Source organism: Cucumis melo, chromosome 8, assembly GCF_025177605.1.
Source record: "Cucumis melo cultivar AY chromosome 8, USDA_Cmelo_AY_1.0, whole genome shotgun sequence".
NCBI classification, from domain to species: Eukaryota; Viridiplantae; Streptophyta; class Magnoliopsida; order Cucurbitales; family Cucurbitaceae; genus Cucumis; species Cucumis melo.
This window is the reverse complement of record NC_066864.1, coordinates 22573560-22597450: the sequence shown is the minus strand read 5'-3', so window position 1 is coordinate 22597450 and position 23891 is coordinate 22573560. Positions and strand designations below refer to the sequence as shown.

General features: G+C 35.9%; 1 protein-coding gene and 2 long non-coding RNA genes across 4 annotated transcripts; all 3 read right to left on the bottom strand.

Moving 5' to 3' along the window:
* Positions 1–1067: 1067 nt before the first annotated feature.
* Positions 1068–8851, bottom strand: LOC127150538 (uncharacterized). The gene is made up of 4 exons (XR_007822919.1): positions 8668–8851; positions 1945–2036; positions 1613–1859; positions 1068–1534 (listed from the first exon to the last, which is right to left on the bottom strand). It is a non-coding gene; the product is annotated as an uncharacterized LOC127150538 (long non-coding RNA).
* On the bottom strand, positions 3107–4635 carry LOC127150537 (uncharacterized). 2 transcript variants are annotated; one of them, XR_007822918.1, is made up of 4 exons: positions 4459–4635; positions 4268–4352; positions 4082–4192; positions 3107–3835 (listed from the first exon to the last, which is right to left on the bottom strand). It is a non-coding gene; the product is annotated as an uncharacterized LOC127150537 (long non-coding RNA). The 2 variants fall into 2 exon arrangements; XR_007822917.1 differs by having other exon boundaries at positions 3108–3835; positions 4082–4181.
* A 2967-nt stretch (positions 8852–11818) lies between the features above and the next one.
* Positions 11819–14691, bottom strand: LOC103486186 (cation/H(+) antiporter 15-like). Its single transcript, XM_051089200.1, has 3 exons — positions 14446–14691; positions 13369–14361; positions 11819–13283 (listed from the first exon to the last, which is right to left on the bottom strand). The coding sequence occupies exons 1-3, from the start codon at positions 14677–14679 to the stop codon at positions 11877–11879; spliced, it is 2634 nt and encodes an 877-aa protein (XP_050945157.1). The 5' UTR covers positions 14680–14691; the 3' UTR covers positions 11819–11876.
* Positions 14692–23891: the final 9200 nt, after the last annotated feature.

Here is a 23891-nt window from a genome sequence, read left to right as displayed (position 1 = left end):
GCACAAAAGGAACTGCATTGGGAATGCCTTACTCCCAATGCCGTCAATAACGATGGATGGAGCACGTCGACAGAGGGGGACTTCCGACGTCCCCTCCCTGCGTCAGGAGTACCTTTCTCTTGACGCGACAGTGGAGAAGCTTTCCCCGATGCATTGCTCACAACCTTGGGGGGAAGGACATCATTTCCGACGTCGTTTGTGTGTCGAAAGATATTTTTTTTATATTTATTTTTAGTTATTATATTCATTTTTTTTTATCATGAGGTACTCTTTTGGGTTCTGGTTCGATTTAAATTCAATAAAATTATGAAAGAAAACAAATAAAAAATTATTAAAATGCCAAATTATAATTTATATAATTAGAAACTAAATCCAAATATTCGAAAAATTACAAATTGTTTAATTTGTTTGAAGCAATTACATAAAAAAAAATACACTATCTTCTAATCTTCGTGGACACCATATTTGAATAAGTCCAAACCTACAATGACATAAAAGTAAATTTATATATGTATCATCGATGACAAATTAAACAACTTAAAAGTTAAAAAACTACTACCCCAAGTGTTCAAGGTCCTTTATGTGCTCGATTCATTTCCTCAATCATATTCTTCATTTATTCTATCTGTCGGGTAGCTTCAACCATTTGTCGAGCATGCAACTTCGGCATTCTACGTTGTTCTTCAATTAATCGTTTTGCTTCTTCAAACTCACTTTTTTATTATTCAATCTTCGATTGTGAGAACTCAAGGCTAGCTCTTAGTTCACTAACCTCTCTCGAGTGCATTTCTTGCTAATATGATGACGAAGAACTGCTCCTCTTATTCCGAGACATGGGCTTGGGGACCTAACCAAGACCTTTTGAGTAGCTTGGTCGTCTACCTAAAATGGTCTTACATATCTTGTCCTTGAAGAGTGGTTGAGAACCTTTTGAGGTGGGTTGGGATTGAAGTGCTAACATTTAATTTTTGCATCAAAAGTTTGACGTTATGAACTCACAATTAAAAGTAAAAAACAAAACAAAAGGTTCTGATAAACTGACATGAGCATCCACGGCCGCTTGTGAAACGAATTGGCCACTCCTATTGACTTGTGTTTCTCTAAACAACTTCACACGGTCCACTAAATCACCTTGTTGTTTAGTGAGCTCATGTTGTCGTTGTGGGAATGACTTAGACCCGCTACTATAGTTGTAAGACTATTTTATTTTAGTAGCCTTGTTTGTTCTTGATTGCTCTTACATGTAAACAATCAAAATGTTACATACAAACAACAAAAATGAAGTAACATGAAGGAACATTAGAAAGATGTAAATCACCTAAAATTGTTGACTCAAGTAATGATCGTAAAGAAAGTGACAATCTTCCAAACGGTTCACCAATTTGTATGGTGGGTGAACTCGTGCTTGTTGAAGGTCATTGAACTTCTTAAAATGCCTATGATAGTCTCCCCTGAACTCTTTTCACGAGGTGAGCATTTAATGCTCAACAAATTGAGTAAGTGCTTGATCTGTGAAATCAAGCACGAACCGTTGCTACAAAGGAAAGAAAATACAGATTAGATTTTTGTATATGTAGGTTTAACATATATGTAAAGTAATTCATAAACTTACTTGCCGCCTTTGACAACCTCGATGTACTCTGAAGAAACATCAGCCCACTTAAGGCAGCGAATTGGAAATGTATCTCGCGTTAATACACTGATGGTGTTGCTGAATTGAATAGTATGTGGTGAGATTGACTTCTCCACCCTTGGATTGATGGAGATTGGGATCTTCCCAATTTTCTATACATATCTCTCAAACTCCAAGTTTTGGGAGTACTGACATCTCTTAGGAGTGCGATTGAGTTGAGAGCCATCTAAGAAAACATAACACTATTAGAAACAAAACTCCATGTTTATGCAATTTTCATTAAAGTAACGAGACTATGAAGTGTCATCCACCAAAGACAATCTCGCGTTATTGAATGTGTCATCGAACTTCAGAAACTGATCATTTGTTTCCTGAAAACAGCTGGAAAATGATGACATAGTACCTGTGGACATAAAAATCAAAATTAATTAAAGAAATGAAACTATCTCAAATTGAATGTATAAAAAAAATGAAATATGTGGATACGTGATTCGTCATTATTAGTCATCATTGCTTGATCCGTTTTGAGGTGATAATTATTCATCATCATCGTTTATGAAGTTGACAACGACATGACGCACAATCGGTCTTTCTACCATTATAAGAACAACGTTAGGTCTACTCATAGTGTCATCCTCAATGTGGTTATCTACACGATGTCCGACAACGATTTTCAATACATTCAATTGCTCATTCTCAACATCCTCCACTTCAGGCACGTCTCACATACGTTTATTTTGGACCACATGAACAACTTTCCAATTGGAACCATTTTTTGGGTCTTCGAGGTAAAAAATTTTATGTGCCTAGTTCGCGAGAATGATTGGTTCCTTAGTGAACCAAAAACACTACGTATGGTTGTAGCCTAATTCCATGTGTGTCCTATGACTTTTGTTGTTGTCGATGTCAAACCATCTCCACTTGAATTGTCACACCCCCTCCCGGACTACCTGCTACCTTAGACCGAAAGATGGCGTGAAGCCGACGAACAACACTTTTCTGTACCTGTATCTGTCGACTCTGCTTAAAACTTTCATGTGATGAACTTGCCAATCTAGTATATAAACTATTGTACATGCCACAAAACACAGCGGATCCTAGGCTAGTCAAACACAGCTAGTCAAACACATACATGAAGTGTACCTCAAAATTTACCGATTTCACGAGTAAACCTAAAGACACCTTAATCAAAATATAACCAACAAAATTTACACAACTACAGCTCCTAAAGCTTATACAAACTGTGGAGTATCTATAACATACAAGGGTGTATATACATCACAACACAACAGACTCTATGCCAACTCAAAACACGTACTGGCAATCGATAATGAAGCTTCCGCAGACTAAGGCAGTCTATCAGGCACCGGGAACTCGATCTCTACTTGGAAAATGGGTAAAACATTTTGGAAAGGGTGAGCTATGAAGCTCAGTGAGTGACTCAGTTTAAAACTATGAATTTAAAGATAAGAGCACCTGAAAACTTTACACATATAAATCTGTTTATACAAGTCGTAAACGTAAATGTGTAGTAGTAAGAATAGCTTCCTTAAATACTCAGCATGTTCATCATTGAAATCTAGCAAGGCATATCAAGTATCTCGAAGCATTTTAACTAACATGACGAATCTACGTTGTTTAGGGTACACCTAGTACAACAACGTTTACAAGCACTACGATGTAGTGGGGCCCGCCCAGCACTCACGACAGCATCGTTGTTACGGAGTACACTCAACGTCAACAACGGAATCTAACCAGTGTGCACACGGTAATCTCTAGCCTCAGGCTCAAGATCTCAGTCATGTAGTTAATGAAAATTTCATAAATCATCTTAAAATATTAAAACATGCCTGCTTATAAATTTTACACAAAGCTCGAACTTTACTCAGCTCTTTCGTGGAAAATTGTAGTTCTTAAAACAAAACTTCATACTAATTCATGCTTTGCTTAAAATATTGTGGTTTAAATACTTTCCAAACATTTAATATCTACGCGCTAGCATAAATTTCTTTAAGAAATCTAGTCTCCAAATGTATACTTGAAAATAGTCATGAAATTCAAATACCTTTCATGGCTTCGTAAATAAACATTTATCGCATTCAATCATAATAACAATTATGGAAAATATTTCAAAGTTGGTTTTGTCACTCATAGTCTTGGGTTAGATCCTTGGTCTATAAGCTCGGTTTAATTCTTCTCGGCCTGCCAACAACCCAACCAAGTATTAAAACTCTAAACATTCTGGTTTCCTAAAGATATACATAACATGTCGCACCAAAGATGACGCTCACGAAAACAAAGCTTAAGAAATAAAATCCTATTTCAACAATTCTCTAAAATTTCCAGATTTCTAACATAAACTTCAAAGGACTATAACTTTCTCAATACTTAACCAAAATGAGTGTTCTTTATATCAAAATCTTCATTTTGAGATCCTCTAAAACGTACCTGAAGACATATAAATCTGATTCCCCGTGCATAAACACATATAACCCTCAAAACAGAACCACTTCCAGAATCGCGCGCACACGACCTCTTTAACTTGTCCCTACAATTTAACTGATTGTTAGTCGTTTTTGGTTTACAATTTCTTCATGAAAGTTGTAGTAAATCGAATAAGCTTTCCAACCATACCAAATAGAGATTCTAACACCACCGATACACTCTGAAATACAAGAAAAACCAGAGACCTCCTGATTTCGAGTGAAAACCAACTGCCCTGTTTTCTTCATCAAAAAGCACCAAATGAATATCCGAATTTGCTCCAACGTTCTTCATAAAGTTTGTTTGAAAATGCGTTAACTTTTAGTAAATGTAAATCTCACCTCTTAATTCCTTTTGAAGAGTTCGAACCGAATTAAAAACCAGTGATGTGCAGAATGAACTAAAATTCAGCCATGGATACACTTTGCTTGAGTTCTCCTCCTCTTCTTCAACCTCAAAATTCTAGTAAAATTTCTCTTCTTCTTCCAAACTCTCTCTTAGAAGTTCTCTGCAAATTGAAGAAGGGAAAAGAAAAAAAAAATGGAAGTTGGATGTCTTCAAAAATCTTGGCGGTGAAGGGAAGAGAAGAAGAAGAAGAAAAGAAAAAAATGAAATTTTCTTCTCCTTTTCTTCTTTTTATCCTTTCTTTTCTTTCTTTTCTTTAATTTATTTAATAAAACTATTTAATATATATATATATATATATATATATATATATTTACACTTAATTTCCATTTTCTTTTTCTTTTTTTTTTCTTTCCACATTTAAAGAAATTAAACCAAGAAAATATCGGGTTTACATGAATAGCCAAACACGTCGTTCCAGCAGATATTGTACATGTAACACTTCATCTAAAACACCGTAGAAAATATTGTCAATACTTCCACTGTCATTCTTTTCACCGACTACTATGACTCCAGTGTTCTATGTAGTGTGTTAGGAATCACGCTCTACAGTGTGAAATCGTACCCCACTGACAATGCATCCACTCTAAGAATGAACGTCAAATAAAAGTCTCATCGCAAGTGAGAAGAAATCATGAAAAAGCTTTTCTCTCTCATGCATTTCTAGGACCTAAAATTCATGTAAATGAATATAAATAAATTCTCAAATAAGATATACCAATTCCCAAAATCATGTACGCTATATACTTGAGCTCTAAACCAATTAGAAAATGTTCGTTAATGTCTTCTATATAAGTCAGAAGCACTTTGAGCTTGACGACGTATCAACCTCAAGTGTTTCCTAAAGTAGATAATAGTGAGTTTGTGTGACTACAATAACAGACTTAAAATAGCTAGTGAAGTATAAATTTGGGAAATGCGTACTTACGGTAGTTCGCTATTTCATTTACATTGTTGAGGATGTACCAATATGAGAGATGTTTCTCTTCCTATGATAGAGTTCGTAAACTTGACGCCCCTAATGGTCGTACTTTTTGCACGAACACTTCAAATTCACTAATTACCTCGTCATAAAAAATGCTATCAACATTTTGTTCATCTATAGTGAATCGAGTTTCAATCCCACTAAGATATCTTAAACAAAAAGTCTCTGATTCATTCATCACATATGCTTCTGCAACAGACCCCCTCAAAACGTGCTTTGTTTCGAACAAATTGTTTTAACGTACATAAACTTGTTTCAATGGGAGACAACCAACTGTAAGAGATTGGACCAACAACTTTGATTTCATATGGTAGGTGAACAACAAGGTGTATCATTATGTCGAAGAAGGCAGGTGGGAATATCCTTTCCAAATTACAAAGTATGATTATGATATCTGATTGGAATCGATCTAAATCACTTATTCTTATCATTCTTAAACATAAGTCATGAAAAAAACCACACAATTTAGTAATAGCAATGGACTCATTTTTCGTAGATATGCTCGAACGCCAATAGGGAGAAGTCGATGTAGCAAAACATGAAAGTAGTGATTTTAAGACCTGATATTTTTTCGTCTCTGTCATTCACACATCGTAAAATATTAGAAACGAATCTATCAAAAAACTTAATTGATTTCAAATACTTACAAAAGCCAACTCGCTCGCTGCTAATAAACATGTATGTTGCATGTGGCTTCACAAATCTATTATCGACTTCTATAAGGTGTAAATTCTTCCTTATTTTCAAATCTTGTAGGTCCAACTGATCGTTCTTGGTATCTTTCGTTTTTCCTTCAATATTCAACAACGTTTCAACCAAGTTGTCACAAACATTCTTTTTAATATGCATTAGATCCAGTTTGTGATGTGATAGTAGTCTTGCCCAGTAAGGAAGTTTGAAAGAGGTACTTCTTTTAGTCCAATTGAGAGCTCTCGTTTTTTTCTTATATATCAGTGAGGGATATTTACTCATAACTATAAAATCCAACGAATTTAGTTGTTCCAAGATATCATGCCCATTAAGTACAACTGGAGAAGTCCTACACTATACCTTTCCATCATGTAGCTTACTTCTATACCAAACGTGGTTGTCTAGAAGATAACGTCCCATGAAAGAGATTTTTCCTCTTATCTCGAATGCTGAGTTATCTCCCATGCATATGGGACATGTTTGATACCTTTTCGTACTCCATCCAAAAAAGTCACCATACGCTAGGAAGTCATTAATTGTCCACAATAAGATTGCAAACAATTGAAAGAATTGACTGGTAAGAGAATCATAGGTATGCATACCAAAAGTCCATAAGTCTTTCAATTCCTCAATCAATGGTTGTAGGTAAAAATCAATTTCTGTACTAAGAGATCTTGGACTAGGTATGAGCAATGAATGAAGAAGTTAGACTCTTGCATACATTTCCAAGGTGACAAATTATAAAAAACTAACACCATAGGCCACATATTGTACGAGGTACTCATATTTCCAAACGGATTAAACCTATCTGAAGCTAATTCCAAATGAACGTTCATTGAATCTGAAGCGAAATCCAAATATTCACGATTAAAATGCTTCCATCCCTCTGCATCAACTGGATGTCTTAACACATTCTCTGTTTCGACTCGTTTATCCTTATGTCATCTCATGTTAGATGAGTCTTCTTGTGATATAGACAATCACTGTATAATGGAATGTGGCGCAATACCTTACGTGATTTTTTTTCCTTTGTTAGGACTAACCTTGTATCGAGACTCACCACAAAGTTGCACAATATTGCAAATCCTTAAATTCCTTAGATACAACACGTAGTCGTACTTACACTCATGAATAGTCTCATATCCTAGGCCTAAGTCATGTAGTTTTCATTTAGCTTCGTAAAATGAACTAGGGATAGTAGTACCCATTGGAAATGCTGCTTTTAAAATTTTTAATAACATGCTAAGGACTCGTTACTCCAATTGTTGAGAAGTTTGATATGCATCAACTTAACCAAAAAGTTCAGGGAGGAAAATTCTGAACAACCAGAGTATAGCTTATTACACGCTTCATTCAATAACTCCTGGAATATGTTTGTTATCTCTTGTTCTACACCAATATTAAATGACATTCATTCTTCAAACCTTCCTCTGTTTCTTCTTCATGTTCAATCGGAGCTTGTAAATCATTAAGCATACCCAACATTTCATTTTCTTCATGAAAATGGTCATTGCTAGTTCCTTAATAAAAAAGGTTACTACTAGTTCCTTCATCAAATCTTTCTATACTTCTATTCAAGTTCACTAGCTCATCATGATAAACTCAGTCTATATAGAAGAGAAAAATTCCAATTGTTAATAAATGTCGCTCCACACCCTCTAGTGAGACCCAAATTGAGTTTATACATCTCTTGCATGAACACCTTGTTCGTCTGTAGTCATCGATGTGATACTTTGCAACCTCTAAAAATTGAGACACTCCTTCTCTATACTCAACCGATAACTTATTCGTAAGTTTCATCCAACCCTTGTCCATCGCTAAAAACCTAAAACATAAATATGATTGATTAGTCTTATATTTCTCTTCTTAAATACTCAAACTTACTCCAAGCTACACCTCATAAGTACCCAATCTCCCAACTTTCACTAAAGCTAAGTTTAAACTAAATCTAAAACATAACCGTAAGATAGCCAAAAACTAACCACAAGTTACTTTAATCTTTACAAGCTACCTAACACTTCTAAGAAACTTTACAATCCATTATAGCCCCCTACCCCCCAAATTTCAACTATTTCAACAAGCAAAACATAATAACAAATTAAAAATTAAAGGCTACCATAACTGTAAGATAGCGAGAACAAATCCATCAAAATGCTTTAACTAACACTTTCAACAAAAAATTTTCTTAATCCAATATAAGCCCTAATCCACCCCCCCCACCCCCCCCCCCCCCCCAACAATTTTAACAATTTAAACAATTTTAATTTCAACAATTTCAATTTCAACACTTTCAACATTTTCAAACCTAAAATTCTATTTTAACCCTAAACATCTAACAATTTCAACCCTAAACCTCTAACAATTTCAATACATTTAAATACATTTCAACAATTTAAACCCAAAATCTATAATAATTTCAATATACAATACATACATTTCTTTAACTTAGAAAAAAGAACAAAGAACTTACTGAAATCTACAGCAGCGACGACAGAATAGGAGGACAAACGACAGAGTAACCCAGTGGCAATGAACGATAGCCTTCTTCCCGACGGACGGATCTCTCTTGGTTTCTCTTTCTCTCTAACCCTTTCTTTCTCTTTTTCGGATCTGTGTTCACAGAACACAGATCTGAAATTTTATAAGGGATCTCCCAACGCACAACAAAAACTTCAAGAGATCCCTTTTATTCCGGACGCCATAAGTAAAATGTTAGGAATAGTGGCCCCCACTCCCGACGTTGTATGCACGATGTGGTCAAAGTATACGTCGAGGATGGTAATATAATTTCCAACATATATATGCACGACGTTGGGGAAAAGGAAACAATTAAATAATTATGTCCTTTTCCCCGATGCCGTAGACGTCTATGTCAGGAATAACCACCTATTTTTCGACAATTATTGCATGGCATCGGAAAAAATAAAATTATTATTTAAATTTTTCCTGTTCCTCGATGTTTACGTGTACAACATTGAGGATTGTGTGGTCATTCCCGATGCCACGAAAGCAACATCGGGATAGATTTTCTCTGTAACATAAAACCTTACGGCGTTTGCGGAGGTGTTATTTTCCGATTTTTTTTTATTTCGATGTCAGAATTTGCTCGGAAGAATCCCGATTTTTTGTAGTGCCACTAATGGTTAGTGGAATGTTAGGTATTGATATTTGATGTACTAATTACATGCATTTTTTTGCATGTAATTAGGTTATTTAAATATAATGCCTTTTTCCAAAATTTTTAGAACTTTTGAAATTTTGACAAATTTTATTATTTTCAAAACTACACCGAAGTCTCTCTCTCTCTCTGTCTCAACCATAAAATTCTACCTCAATTTCCATTTCTCTCTTAATTTCTTCACTTAATCGGGTTCCACAACTCGGTTCTAAGTCCATAGGGTAACGGGTAAACTCTAGTAATGGTCCTGAGTTCGTGTTCATAAGAAAGTTACGAGGAACAAAAATCTATGAAGATAGGTTTTTTTTTCTATAAACCCTTATTTCGTAGTTTGAAACATGTTAATTTCTAAATAGTTTAGATGCATCTAGAGTAAAGTTCGATCTTTATTCCGCTGTGCATGTTTCCTATTTTCCATCAATATAGTTAATCTATAATTTTTACTTAAAACTATATATCATGAGAGAATTTGTTTTTCAAAGATATATTAATTTTTAGGGTAAATTTTAATTTATACCCCTAAACTTTGGGGTTTGTATCAATATAAACCTTAAACTAATAATTATATCAGTTTCAACCCTGAATTTTGAGAGTTGTAGCAAATTTTAACCCCAAATTAATAATTGTATCAATTTAGTCCCTAAACTTTTACAAATGTATCAATTTAAACCCTAAACTTATATGAATGTATCAATTTAAATACTCAATTATTATGTTTTACATAGACACACTTATGAAAGTTGAGGGCTTCAATTGGTACATGTATATGAAAGTTCAGGGTTTAAATTTATGCATTTATGAAAGTTTAAGGTCTAAATTAATTCAACTAATTAGTGTATGATTTAAAAGTTTAGAGTTTAATTTAATATAATCATTAGTTTAGTATCTAAATTGATACAATTCTCAAAGGGAAACTTACATAAATGTAACAAACACCAAACTATTTACGGCCGATATAACAAAGTTCATAAAATTAGCTATTTTTTTAAATATTAGGTTCGCCCTTCCATCTTTCTTTTGCGATTCGTCTTACTCATGCGATTTCATCTTTCTTCTTTTCTAGTTTTTTTCTGTAATTTCTTTGCATCATATTTCTTATTTTTCAATTCTTTACTTATGTCGTTTAATCTTTCAATCATTTCTCTTCTTTTTTTTTTCGCTTTTCCATTGTCTTTCTACTTTTCTTTTTCTTTTTTTCGCTGCGATTTCTTTCCATCGTCTTTTTTTTTTTTTTTATGTCATGTACAAAAAATAACAAAATCTAAAAGATCGTGTATAAAGAATCTTGGAAAAAAATCATTTAGATTGGAGTAGCCAAATGTAAACAATCATGTAAAAAAAATAAAAGATCGTGTATAAAGAATCTTGGAAAAAAATCATTTAGATTGGAGTAGCCAAATGTAAACAATCGTGTAAAAAAAAATAAAAGATCGTGTATAAAGAATCTTGAAAAAAAAATCATTTAGATTGGAGTAGCCAAATGTAAAAAAAAAAATAATAAAAGATTGTGTATAAAGAATCTTGAAAAAAAATTATTTGCATTAGAGTAGCCAAATGTAAACGATCGTTTTAAACAAAAAATGTAAACGATTGTGTAAAAGAAAAAAAATCGTGTATAAAGAATCTTGAAAAAAAAATCATTTGGATTGGAGTAGCCAAATGTAAACGATCGTGTACCAAAAGAATTTAAAAAATCGTGTACCAAATTTTGATAAAAAAAATCATTTAAATTTGGGTGCCCAAATCTAAACTATCGTTTAACCAAATTTAAACGTAACCAAATTAAACGATCGTGTAACAAAATTAAACGATGGAATTGAAAAGATAAATTGTAGTCATATCTAAAATCGCTTATCAAACAACAACCAAATCTAAACGATCGCAAATATATTACTGGTTGACGGGACATTTTTTGTACTTTAAACGATGAGTCTCTAGGCTTTTTTCGTTTTTGGAATTGTTTTATAGAATGTAAATATTTTGCCGCTTTTTTATATTTTTGAAAAGATCCCATCCTCAAAGTTTAGGGATATAAATTGATATTTGTCCAAATTTTTAAATAAAACTATATATTATGGGTAAATTTGTTTTCTAAAAGCAATATTATGGGAGCATTAATGCATTTGAATGTGATTCAAGTATTATATTAATATAAATAGAATTTATATTATTAATATGAATAAAAGTCAAATAAAAACTATCACTTAGGTGAGAAATATACCATTTATATATGATTTAAATTCGATTGAATCAAATATAAAATATTTAATTTTCTAATTTAAATAATTTTTAAACTTAAATGAATTTCCATGTTAGTTAAGTTTAAGTTATCTGGCATATGTACCGATTCATTCATGTATCTCCTTCCAATCACAAACGTCACAAATGGAATCGAAAAGAAAAATTTTCCAAATCGCAATCAATTGGAAATTAGAGACTTAGATTGAATGCACAAAAATGTAAAGAGGAATACATCTGAATATTGATGGGAATGAATTTGTTTACAACCTAGATGATTTAGTGTGGTAAACTTTGGTTCCATTTGGTTGATAATGGTTGTCCTTCCCCTTCTCTTCATCTTCCTCCTCACCCTCTTTATCATTCTCTTTTTGATTCACAAAAAGATCAAAGTCTCCATCAACATTCTTTTTGATGGGTGACTGCCATCCCTCCTGCCCTCCAAATTGCTCCCCCATAAACCCACCATCGTTAAACCTCTCCCCCTTCTCGTCTGCATCTACATCCCCTTGTTGCACCACCAGCAATGACACATTTGTTGCAAAGCTTGATGTTACCAACGCATCCCCTAACACCCCCAGCTCCGGTGAGTCACTCCACTCCGACAGCCCCGACACGAGCGGAGACACCATCCCTCTACCTCTTCCAACAATATACAAGCTGAACTCATTTTCCAATGTGCTTATTGCTTTTAGTGTTTCATCTCCATTGTTCACCACAACTTCTGCATATCCAATCGATTGGTTGCTCGAGATTTGTAACCGAAAGTTATCAATGTAGTCGTTGTCAATCACCTTCTCCTTCTTTGCTCTTGCTAAGGCCGTAAGAATTTCCACATTTTCTTCACCAGGAAAGTCCATTATGCTCATTTCCTGCACTTCTTCACCAGGGATGAATCTTACCACTGTTATAAGAATGCCTGGATGCTCTGACATCCGCAATGCGTAAGCTAGAGCTTCTCTGTCGTCAGGGCCACCGATGAAGAATAGAGCAAAGCGTTGTTGTATGCGGTTGGATCGATTGGAGTCTGTGAGGCTGGTGGCAGAGAGGCCACGGTCAACAAGGACTGCTACAGAGCAAGGGGCATTAGCCATCACACTGTTATTGACCAACCCAAGTGAGGGGTTGCCATCTTCTAATCCCCCATCTAGTGTTGGCTGCTTGTGAAATGGGACAATGATCAAGTGTACACGCTTCTCCGCTGCAATGCCACAGATGTCGTCGTGCATTGTTGCATATGGTGACACGGCTGTGAGGGAATGGACAGTGACACCGTTATTCTGGTTCTCAAATTTGTCAAATGCATTGATAATGTGGTCAGTCTGGACCTTGGCTTTGGCGGAGCTGGCTTTGCATTGGCCATGGACAATCAGCATTGCCGTGGCACGACCAGTAAGCTCGACCAAATGAATAGCGAAGACTAAAAGTGGCGATTGCTTGGTAGGGTTTGAAGCTCCAAGGAGATGGATGATGCCGTAGACATTTCGGGTGGAGTGGACACAAGCAACAACTCGAAACTCTGCCTCCGGTTTGATGCTTTGAATGGTTCTGTACCTACTTTTCCTCGATGTCTTGATTGATTTGTAAGTAAAAGCCAATGTTGGTCCAATTAGAGCCGTCATTACCCAGAAAGACATGATCATCACTGTGAACGTGAGACGTCCCAAAGCCTAGAAAAAGGTCGAGAAGTTAAGTAATTTCGACTTCAAGCAAGAATTCTAATCAAAAGTTGTGCAAGATTAACATTAATTTCACCTGCATATCTCGTCCGGCACTGATGATTATCAAGGCAAGTAAGCCCTTGGTATTCATAAGTGAGCCAAGAGTCAAACCCTCTCGCGGTGGCATGTTGCAGAAGATGGCCACAAGGAATGTGCTAACAATTTTGGCCGAGGTAGCCAAGAAGATGATCAACAAAACCAATACCCAGTCCGATTCTTTAGAAATGATGTTACAATTCACTCTAAGGCCAGTCACCACGAAAAATGTAGGCATCAGAATTGATTTAACCAGATCTTCGACCTTCCCCATGATCATATCCTTCAGCTCGCCCTTAGGCATGATAACCCCCCACATGAATGCTCCAACTATCGAATGCGTACCACATGCATCAGTAATCAATCCACACGCCACCACGCCAGTCATCACAAAGCAAATATGAAACTCATTGTAGTTCCCATCTTTGGAGCTGACGCGAATGAGCCACTTGAGAGCAGGACGGAAAAGGAAAAGACACATGCACACAAAAACAAAGGTGGAGGTAACTGCATAGTATTTCCCCACATTGCTAATCGACATGGTAATCACAAGAAGCACCCAAGAGCAGAGATCTGTAATAACAGCAGCGGATAAAGCAGTTCTTCCAATCTCCGAATGGAGAAGCTTAACATCAGAAAGGATACGCGACAAGTCAGGGAAGTTGGTGGTGGCTAAGGAAATACCCCAAAACAAAGGACCATGGGCTGTGGCCTGGGGCATCTTAGCTTTGTTCCTACTGTTGTTGATCAGATGATGCAAGCCAATCCCAACGGGAATTGGAAGAAGTATACCAAGCAAAGCAATGCTTATAGACTTCCCTCCAGCACGTACAATTGGAGCCATGTCGAGCTCCAAACCAACAAGAAAAATATAATAAACCAAACTCAAATTCGCAACAGTTTCCAACGCCAATAAACTCTTCCAAGCAAATATATATTTCGAAAACAAATCCGTCCACCCCAATAACGACGGCCCCATCAACACCCCAGCCTTGGAAAAAGAAACAAAAGAAAATATATTAGAACTTTGAGTCTGTAAATTCATAAAAAGGTGGTGGGCATAATGAAAACTTACAAGAATTTCCGCTACAATGGGTGGTTGGCGTAGGGGTTTCAAGGCGAAAATAAGAACACGAGAGAAAAAAATAATAAGGCAAAGTTGAAGAGCAAAAACAGGGAGAGTTGAAGCAACAGGATTCTCAGCCCGCCATAAAGAACCTTCATGGGTTATATTGGTATTGTAACATACGACTTTATGATCTTCGTACTTGCGTTTTTCCAAATATTCAACTGGTTGTGGCCACTGCATTGTATTGTGATTGTAGCAAACGAGGAATTAAAGAAATGGGGGATTTGGATTGTGGCACCAAAATTCCGAAAGCAATTGGTTTATTTATCAATTCCTCACATTTATATCTTTAGATTTTTTCTGTTCTTTTTGTTGTTGTGTTAATTGATTTGTTGTATTATTGACAATAAATTTCAACAATTTTGTTGTAAAAATATTGATCCTAAACTAAAGTAGTCCTACATTTTACAACGGTTGTAAGGATATTAATAGAATTCTACAACGTAGTTTTCTAAATTTTCTTGGTGTTATGAAGTAATATTCAAGAAGTAATACAAGACAAGACATTTCAAACTTCCACTTTCTAAAAATAACAAATTAACTTATTTTCTCTCACCAAACCTATAATTAATTCTTAATAAGAAAATTATTTTCTTTTTGGATCGGCCACCCATGATTTTTCTTTTTTTTTAACAAATTTCACCAATTAATTAATTGAGATCATTTTCTTATGTTGATATAATTTGTTATCGTAACCTATGATATATGCTTGAAACATTTTCCTTCCCTTTTGTTTTTAGTGCATAGTTTTTAATGGATTATTGTTGCAAAAACAAGGTACAACCGAAATAGAAAATCGAGAAATATAACATTAAAATAATAAAATAATATATATATAAAGAAATATTAAAATAATAAGAAAATTAAGAAAATGAAAAATCTCATTATTTTCCATTTTCACACTTTCTTCAAGTTCTTTGGAAAATCCTCCAATATATGTGTATCTTACAAATCTATCAAATGTCATTATTTATAGGCAATTTGATAAGCATGAGTGAATTACATAGTTACTAAAAGTGAGTGTGCTATAAACACATGACATGAGTGTTGGATGATTACTGGAATGAGATGTTGTTGGGGTTGATGCCATAAATCTCGTGGTCTTGTAGTTTGTAATTGTAATTGTAATTGTAATTGTAATTGTATATATTATACATACATGTTTAGGCCGTCAAGTGTTTTATTTTATTTAGTTGCATTAACCCACAAAACCAATAAACTAATATCCAAGGTTATCTTCTGTAACCTAAACATGTATGTGGAGACATACAAGTGGATCGTGTTTAAGTGATAATCTAAATGATTTGTAGTAAATGGATAAGGTTGGATACCTTATCCTGGTGACACTACGAATACAGTCTGCTTTGTAGTTGTTACAATTGTTCTTAAGTGCTACAAATGATTTGATCCTAATCATTCATGTCGAGACATTAGAGCGGGGGTATTCTATACCAAAAGTTTGTATAAGACCGAACCATGAAATGAATAGTCTCTTTTATTAACACCGTTACTAGTTGAGACTACATTTCACCAAGATGACTATAGGTGACTTGACCTGAATCCTGAGAGAGTTGTGAACTCCTACCTATGAAGACGTCCTTTGATTTGCATGGGTGAGAGTGGCTTATGTAGCCGACTCAATATGTCTACCATTTTGGGAATTCGTCTAATTGGGGAGCTAGGAACACAACTACACAAGAAAGAATTCACTTATTCTCTATAGATAGAGTAAGTAGATAAATTGCTGTCTTAAGGGCTAATTTCAGGGCTTGAACAATGTGACGCCACACTCTCTCTTGACCTGAAAGGAGTTCAGTTATAATAGGACTATAATTATTGTTCATTAGAGGAATCAGTGGTACTTAAGGAGTTTGATGTAATTATAGGGGCAAAACGTCAATTTTTGGCCTAGCTGTACTTACGAGCGATTTGTGAAGGGTCATTGCACTATCTATTGGTTATATCTAATGGACACAAAAATATATTTACATTAAGATGAATGCAACTATTAGTCTTTAGTGGAATGACTAATAGTTAATGAATAGAGATTAATTTAATTAAAGGGTTTAATTAATTATTCCCAAATTAATTATTCCCATTTCATTGGAGCTTCAATCTGTAGGTCCATAAGGTCCCCTTGTTAGCTCAATAAGGATAAATAAGAATCAAATTTATTTTGGTTTAATTTGAATTGTTCAAATTGATTAAAGGGAATAAATTGTATATGATACAATTAATATAGTGTATTTGATATATTATAATGTAAAGTTTTTATGAGAGAAGTTAATATTTGAATATGATTCAAATAATAATAATAATGTGAATAAGATTCATAAATAAACTATAGGTTAAAATTAATATAGATTTGATTCGTATTAGAACTATAGATTATATGAGAGATCTAAACCATTGGTTATATTATATATGATATAATATAAAGTTTATATTATATGAGATATAATATAGATTAATTAAATTTATATTAATTTTTTAAATTTAATTAATATTTTTTCTAAATAAATAAATAGAATACGTGGGAAAGAGGGAGGAAGTTATTTTGATAACTTCCCCTCTATATCAATGGTTAAGATTTGATATAAACAGTAAAAGAGAAATTTTATTTTATGTGCTCTATCTTATCGATCTCTCTGCATTCTAAAAAGAAACATAATTCTCTCAAAAAAATTTCCCTCACCAAAGTTACAAAAGCCCACAACTCTCTATGATTCTTTACCTGGAGAGTAATAAAGAAGACTTTGTGGTGCTCTTGAAAGCTTGGAAGAAGACTTCTTAAAGGTTCTATAAAGGTTAGTTTCTTTATATTTTTTCCTCTATAAGAAGCATGCTTAAGTTTTTTTTCTTTGAATTTATCGGTTTTACAAATTAAATTTCACTTGCACGGTATTCATACGCTTCCGCTTTGGGGAATTCCATTCCTTTAGATGTGGCTATGAATACTAAACATACTAATGGGCCTCGATATATTAATAATATTTATAATACTACCCTTTAGATGTCGATTAGTTATATGAAATATGACTCGTTAAAATCTTACTAAAAAAAATCCAATGGAAAAAAAATCATAGTGAAGGAAAAAGTGTTCATATAATTTATACACTTACAAAAATACAATATACTCCACCTCATGGAAACATCACTTGAGATCTTTGAGTCACAGTATTCAAATGTTGTGCACCAATTTTTCAAAGGTTGCAGTAGGTAATGATTTTGTAAATTAGTCTGTCAAGATATACTTTGAACAAATTTGTTGTATTGTGATGTTGCCATTTTCTTCAAGATCATGAGTGTAGAAAAGCTTCGGTGAGATGTGCTTTGTTTTATCATCTTTAATATAACCTCCTTTTATTTGAGCTATGCATGTTGTGTTGTCTTCATATAATGTTGTTGGAAGAAGTTTACTATCGAATGTGTGAGTCATTGATCTTATCATATACATTCTTGGCTAGCCTCATGAATTGCAAAATTTCGACATGTTTGAGAAGGTAGTTGTTATAGTATGTTTTACTGATCACCAAAATGTTTATGGCCCGTGTAATAAAAAAGAAAAGTAAACAAAGAAAAAGAAAAAGAAAAAGGCCGAGGATGGCCTAGGGTGCCTCTTATCTGAAGGGAACACGCTTTTTTTACCACGGTGGCATGATTGTCGAGCCCTCTCCTCGTGTCGCCCGCGCTCTGGCCTATTAGGTAGGATAGCAGTCTTCGGGCTTTGCCTGCCCTTGATCATAAAGAATTTCGACTTGGCCTGGGGAAGCGCTGGCACAAGAGAAAAGAAGAGGTCCATGTAGCTACTGTGCCCGCCCCTTTCTTAGTCAGTGGGGGGCCTTACCCGAAAAAGGTTATCGCAGTGAGTAACTAAACTCCTCATAAGTCACGGATTGATAACTAAATATTGTGAGCAGAGGAAATAGAAAAGTCTCAGTGGGTCGGAACCCTTGCACGAAGCTCTCTTGATTGGCAGTTAGGGCATAGAGAAAGGGATAAGGCTTCCTCTAGATCTATCCTCCAATCCCAATCACTCCTTTTATTCATTCAGCAAAAATAGAGTGGAGTGGGGCATGACCAAAGAATGAAGAAAGAATCCTTTCGTTAGGCGTGAAAAAGAGATCTGACGTGGACGATCAAGGGATGAGGCATCGGCCGAGACGAGGGATGACTCTGAAAATTCCCTTGCTGGAGGCTTTCACTCATTCCCTTTCAGCCTACGAGAGAGCATACTCTATAGCTTATTCCTCAAACCGGTATTTGTAAATACATCCAAAGGATACGGAATAGAAGAATTTCTTTCCTATCGAGAACTTGTCCAAGTCTTCCTATGGATCTAGTCTGAGTTCGCACTTTAGGTCCAATTCCTTTGGGAGTCCTTTATGAGAAAAATCTTGTACACGAGCCGTGTACCATGTAGTGCTTTCTTTGCTTTCATTCTACTCATTCTCATGACGGAAGCTAGGATCAATCCCTTTTTTTTTACTTTCCTCCATGGAGTTCATTCCGAAACCTTTGTATCCTCTGGACGAGAACCATTATTTGGTCTACTTTAATCTTGTTGGATAGGCTTGGAGTTGATGGAATTTCATTTGGACTTGAATAAATCAAAGTACGGAGAACGATTGGAGCCCTAAGAGGAGTAAAGAAGCGAAGCGAAGGCTCAATGAATTCGAGGCGTCATTGATAAGGGGCTAATCAATGATGGAACTAATAGGAGCGGAGGTGCGAAGCAAAACGACTGTGAAGGAGTGCATTATTCAATAACTTGCTTTTGATGTGAACTTGATGTGAACCGGGTAGAAGGTAAAGAAGAAGTGCAATTCGGTAGCCTTGATCTAAGATTTGTTGGTCCACCTCTTACATTGAAGCCTAAACCTATTTTCCCTTCTTCTTGATGCATCGGGCTAAGATTCCTCATAGTTCTTCTAGAAGGGCCTTCCCCTGTCCAGCCCTTCTAGTTCGGCAAGACCTCTCTGTTTTGTTGAGTTGCTTGAGTGATGGCTTGTCAATTTTTCTATTTTCGAAAATTTTCTTATAATAAACTATTCTTTAAAAAATACTTAAATTAATTAGAATAGCGATAATTGATAATATTTTATATTGAATAATTAAGATAACATACATATTAATTTTAATAATATCATTTCAAATTTATTTACTATAAAAATTTATTTATATTGTTCGCACGAGGTTTTAGGAGAAACATATTTCGTAAAGTTGAACTTATGTAGATGTCGTATTTGTGTTGATTTGATTGATGTGGTTTGATCTCTTGTACTTGAGTAATGATTATTCCTCGATTGAATCTGTCTGCTTGATGTATGGAAGCGAAGCGCATGATGTTCTTGAAGTTGAAAGTCTTGGAAGAATATATGTATCTCTAAAGGAACTTGAGCGCTTTAATCTTCAAAAATTATGGAGACTTCTTGCTGTTGGGAGAATGCTCTCAAAACTCTCTAATGTAAAATTTTTTTGAACCCTATGAATGAAAGAGAACTTCTCTATTTATAAGGTTCTCTAGTGAGTTTTATGGGCTTTGCTTGGTTGGTTTATGGATCAAATCTTAACTTAACCATATGGATTTGGACTTTATTAAGTATTTGTTTGGAAAATATAAGGAAAATATAAATTTGTATATATTTAATTTGTTCCATTTGTTCCATTTGTTTTATTGTTTATTTCTTTTTTTAATTTAACAAAATCAAATCGGCCAGGTTTGATTGCGTTTATTTTCTATAGAGTTATAATATATTTGTACATACTATATGACAATATTATTCTTTCCATATTAGATTCATAGTATTTGACAGAATGTATAGCATATGTTGCTAACACAATTACATTGTAATTTATGCTTTTAAATAATGTGATAAACTATTCGTTGTATATCATGATCACATAGTCAAATATTAATATTTATTTGCTCATATAATCATATACTTTTTCAATCCAAAAAACTTAACACTAAGATGGATTTGTTACAAAACCAATAATAAGAATGATTTCCTAAATAGTGTGATTGAATCATAATCACAGTTATTTAACTAACTGAACTTTATAATAACCGATAGAGTTAAGATTTCCCAAACATAGTATATGTCGAGTATGAATGATGTTATAAACAACAGATTTGGGACACACACAAAAAGGTAAAAAATTTGGTCCTCAAGATATAGTCTCATTCCCTTGGGTGTAGGATAATCCATATATTTCAAATACAGTGTATTTGAATAGCTCAAAAAATGAGAAAGGATATTGAAAATAGCACGAAGACAATATATTTTGTAAATAGCATTCAAATTTGGTAAATCTTAACTAAATCTGCTATTTTCTTGTTGAACAAGATTGCAGCAACCTTCCCTATAATAATGACAAATATATGTACAAGATTTTCAATTTTGTTATATTTTAAATAATTTATTGAATAATACATAATATATATATTTTTAATAACAATTTGAATTTAAATTTTAGAATTGTAATTATGCCTCAAAGGCATTTTTGCAATTATTTGAATATTCTTTTAGGTTTTATTTGAGAAAAGAAAAGGAGATTGAGAGAGAGAGTGCAGCCGATGCAAAAGACAAACATAGTGAGAGGAAGAAAGTTTTTCTTGCAAACAAGAGAGGAGAAAAGTGCGACGGATGGAGAGAGACATCAGAGTTTTGACGTAAGCGACGATAGGCTTTTGCGACCAACGTTTGATGGCCTCCGAAGTTGGTGGTGGGTTTACGCGAAATGTATGAAAACTTTAAATTGAAGGAGATTATCAAACCCGTGCACAAAAGAAAATATGATAATGTTTAATTTGGTTTTTCTTGGGGTTTGCAATGGGTTGTTTGATACATGAGACTTGGTCGGAGGAGCCGACAAGAAGAAAAGCCCTTGATTTGCGCCAAATATATGAAGACTTTGAAGTGTTTGAAGGAGACGAAGCTGGAAGCTAGCTAGCTTCAATCGTTTCTGTCTGAATGTTTGAATGCCTAAACCCTAAACCCTAAACCATACATTATATTAATTCCCAAAGTAAATTTAAACATTTTAAATTACAACCAATATAAATAAATCTCATTACCCTTTACGAGCTAGAAAAAGGAGCTAATGGACCTACAGATCAGAAACTACAACGATATAAGATTAATTGGCTAAACTTATTAACCACATTAATCAATATTCGTCAACTGTGTGTACACTCCACTAAAGACTCACTTGAACTCTTCTCACTGTAGATTTATTTATGTGTCCACGAATATAGACTAATAACAGTAAGTTAGTCTTTCACGAGTGTCTATAACACCAGCTGGGTTACCGTTTTACCCCTAGGTTACTTCTAGTCCTTAAATGTAACGACCCAACTTTTCCGGATTTAAGCTGAGGTCACTACCAATACCACAACTCGACCATTCAACATAAAATTTAAAACGGACCAGATATGATTCATTAAAACATTATAAACCTTACAAAAGACAGTTTCGGGCCCTATTTTAAATAATTCAAAAAAGGTCACAAAATAAAATGTCAAGTCACCAGTCCAAAATCACAAGTCAAAATATTCTGACAAAATACATAGCGGAAGCGAAAAGAAAACCAGACGCGTCCATATGGCCTTCACGCATCCTTCCTGCATCTCGTCGGTCTGCCCCTCGCTGTACCCCTACCTGAAAAGTTAAAGAAGAGAAAGGGTGAGTATAAACATACCCAGTAAGGGACCCACTACTGGGCCCGTTAGGGGACAACAGTTAACTTCCTATTCGGGGTACCCTACATAACAGTCTAGTGCTCCCGAAGGATGCACATATCAGTCTAGTGCTCCCGAAGGATGCACATATCAGTCTAGTGCTCCCGAAGAATGCACATATCAGTCTAGTGCTCCCGAAGGACGCACATATCAGTCTAGTGCTCCCGAAGGATGCACATATCAGTCTAGTGCTCCCGAAGGGCGCACATATCCGTAAGGCACACTACCCCATAGATGAAGCTAACCGTTACCCCTCAGTCCAAACTAAACTGTCTACATCAGTCACATCCCAACGGCATTCATATCACAGTCCCGCCATAGGCCTTGTCAGTCAGATAGTATAGGTTTAAACATCTACACCCTCAGTTGCTATATGCATTACCGATTCGCACACCAATAGGGAAAAACCCTAGGTCCAATCGACTAACCAACCAAAACCGGACTCACTGTCCATCCCCGTCCAAATTCCATGAACCACATCCAGACCAGTGTTTTACTACATACTGAACCGTAACTTCAAGGTCCATCAACATAAAATCTCAATCCACAACTCACAGTCACAGTATATTTACATCAGACAAATATAATAACAGTACTTAACAGTCAACACGCATACAGTTATTCAGTACAGTCACTAACGTGTAATCCCCTGTGGATTACTACGTTTTCAGTCTGGATTCGGGGTCCAGTAGTAGGAAAACCCTTACCTGATACTCGGTTATGCCCCTCGATCGAATCCACGCTCAACGGATCAACCTGAACGATAACACAAGGGTTTTAGTTGATGACTCTAGTAGAAGTCGCTTTAAAAGGTCCGAAACGACACCCGTTGACTTACCCAAGGAAAGGAGGACTACCTCCAAACAAGCCTGCCGCGGGACCCGAGAACTTAAGCGTCAACTCCTTACTACCTTCAAGGGAGAAAAGTAGGGCCATATCTTAATCCAACATTCAAACTCGAATCGGACGAGGTAACATTAGGGAATTCATCAAAACAATCCTTACCGAAAACTCACCGTGAACCGAAGTGGAGGAAGGAAGGCTTAGGTGGCTCGGCTCGGCTCGGCTTGGACTCGGCTCGGCTCGGCTTAACTCGGCTTGGTTCTCGGCTCGGCTCGGCTCGGCTCGGCTTGGTTCTCGGCTCGGCTCGGCTCGGTTCGGCTCGCGGCTCGGCTCACTCGGCTCGCGGCTCGGCTCACTCGGCTCGCAGCTCGGCTCACTCGGCTCGCGGCTCGGCTCGCTCGGCTCGGCTCACTCGGCTCGCTCGGCTCGCTCGGCTTGGCTGGAAGCGGTTTCGGGTCGGGTCAGCTTGGAACCGGGTCGGGTTGGCTTGGAACCGGGTCGCACGGTTTTTGGAGGGCTTTCTCTCTTCCGGCGGACGACGGCGGTGGCGAAACGACGCTGGGAGGCGTTACGGGAGATGGAGACGGAGCTGGCTGTCTCGTGGAGCGGCGACGAGCGGCGGCAAATCTGCCGTTTTGTGAGGCCGAGAAGGAAATCGGAAATGGATGGGGAGCCGCGGCGGACGACGATGGCTGGTGGCTATCCCACGGATGAAGACGGAGAGGAAAAGAGATGGTGGCGGAGACGACGGACGAAGAAGAAGAAGAAGAAGCGGAGACGGAGAGGAAGAGAAAAACGGAGACGG

What these genes read in the sequence shown, in the direction of transcription:
- LOC103486186 (XM_051089200.1), bottom strand. Translation starts at nt 14,679, where the DNA reads ATGCAGTGGCCACAACCAGTTGAATATTTGGAAAAACGCAAGTACGAA. An exon ending in CCATTGTAGCGGAAATTCTT is followed by an intron (nt 14,362 to 14,445) that starts GTAAGTTTTCAT and finishes TCTTTTTCCAAG; the next exon opens with GCTGGGGTGTTGATGGGGCC. An exon ending in GTGCCGGACGAGATATGCAG is followed by an intron (nt 13,284 to 13,368) that starts GTGAAATTAATG and finishes ACCTTTTTCTAG; the next exon opens with GCTTTGGGACGTCTCACGTT.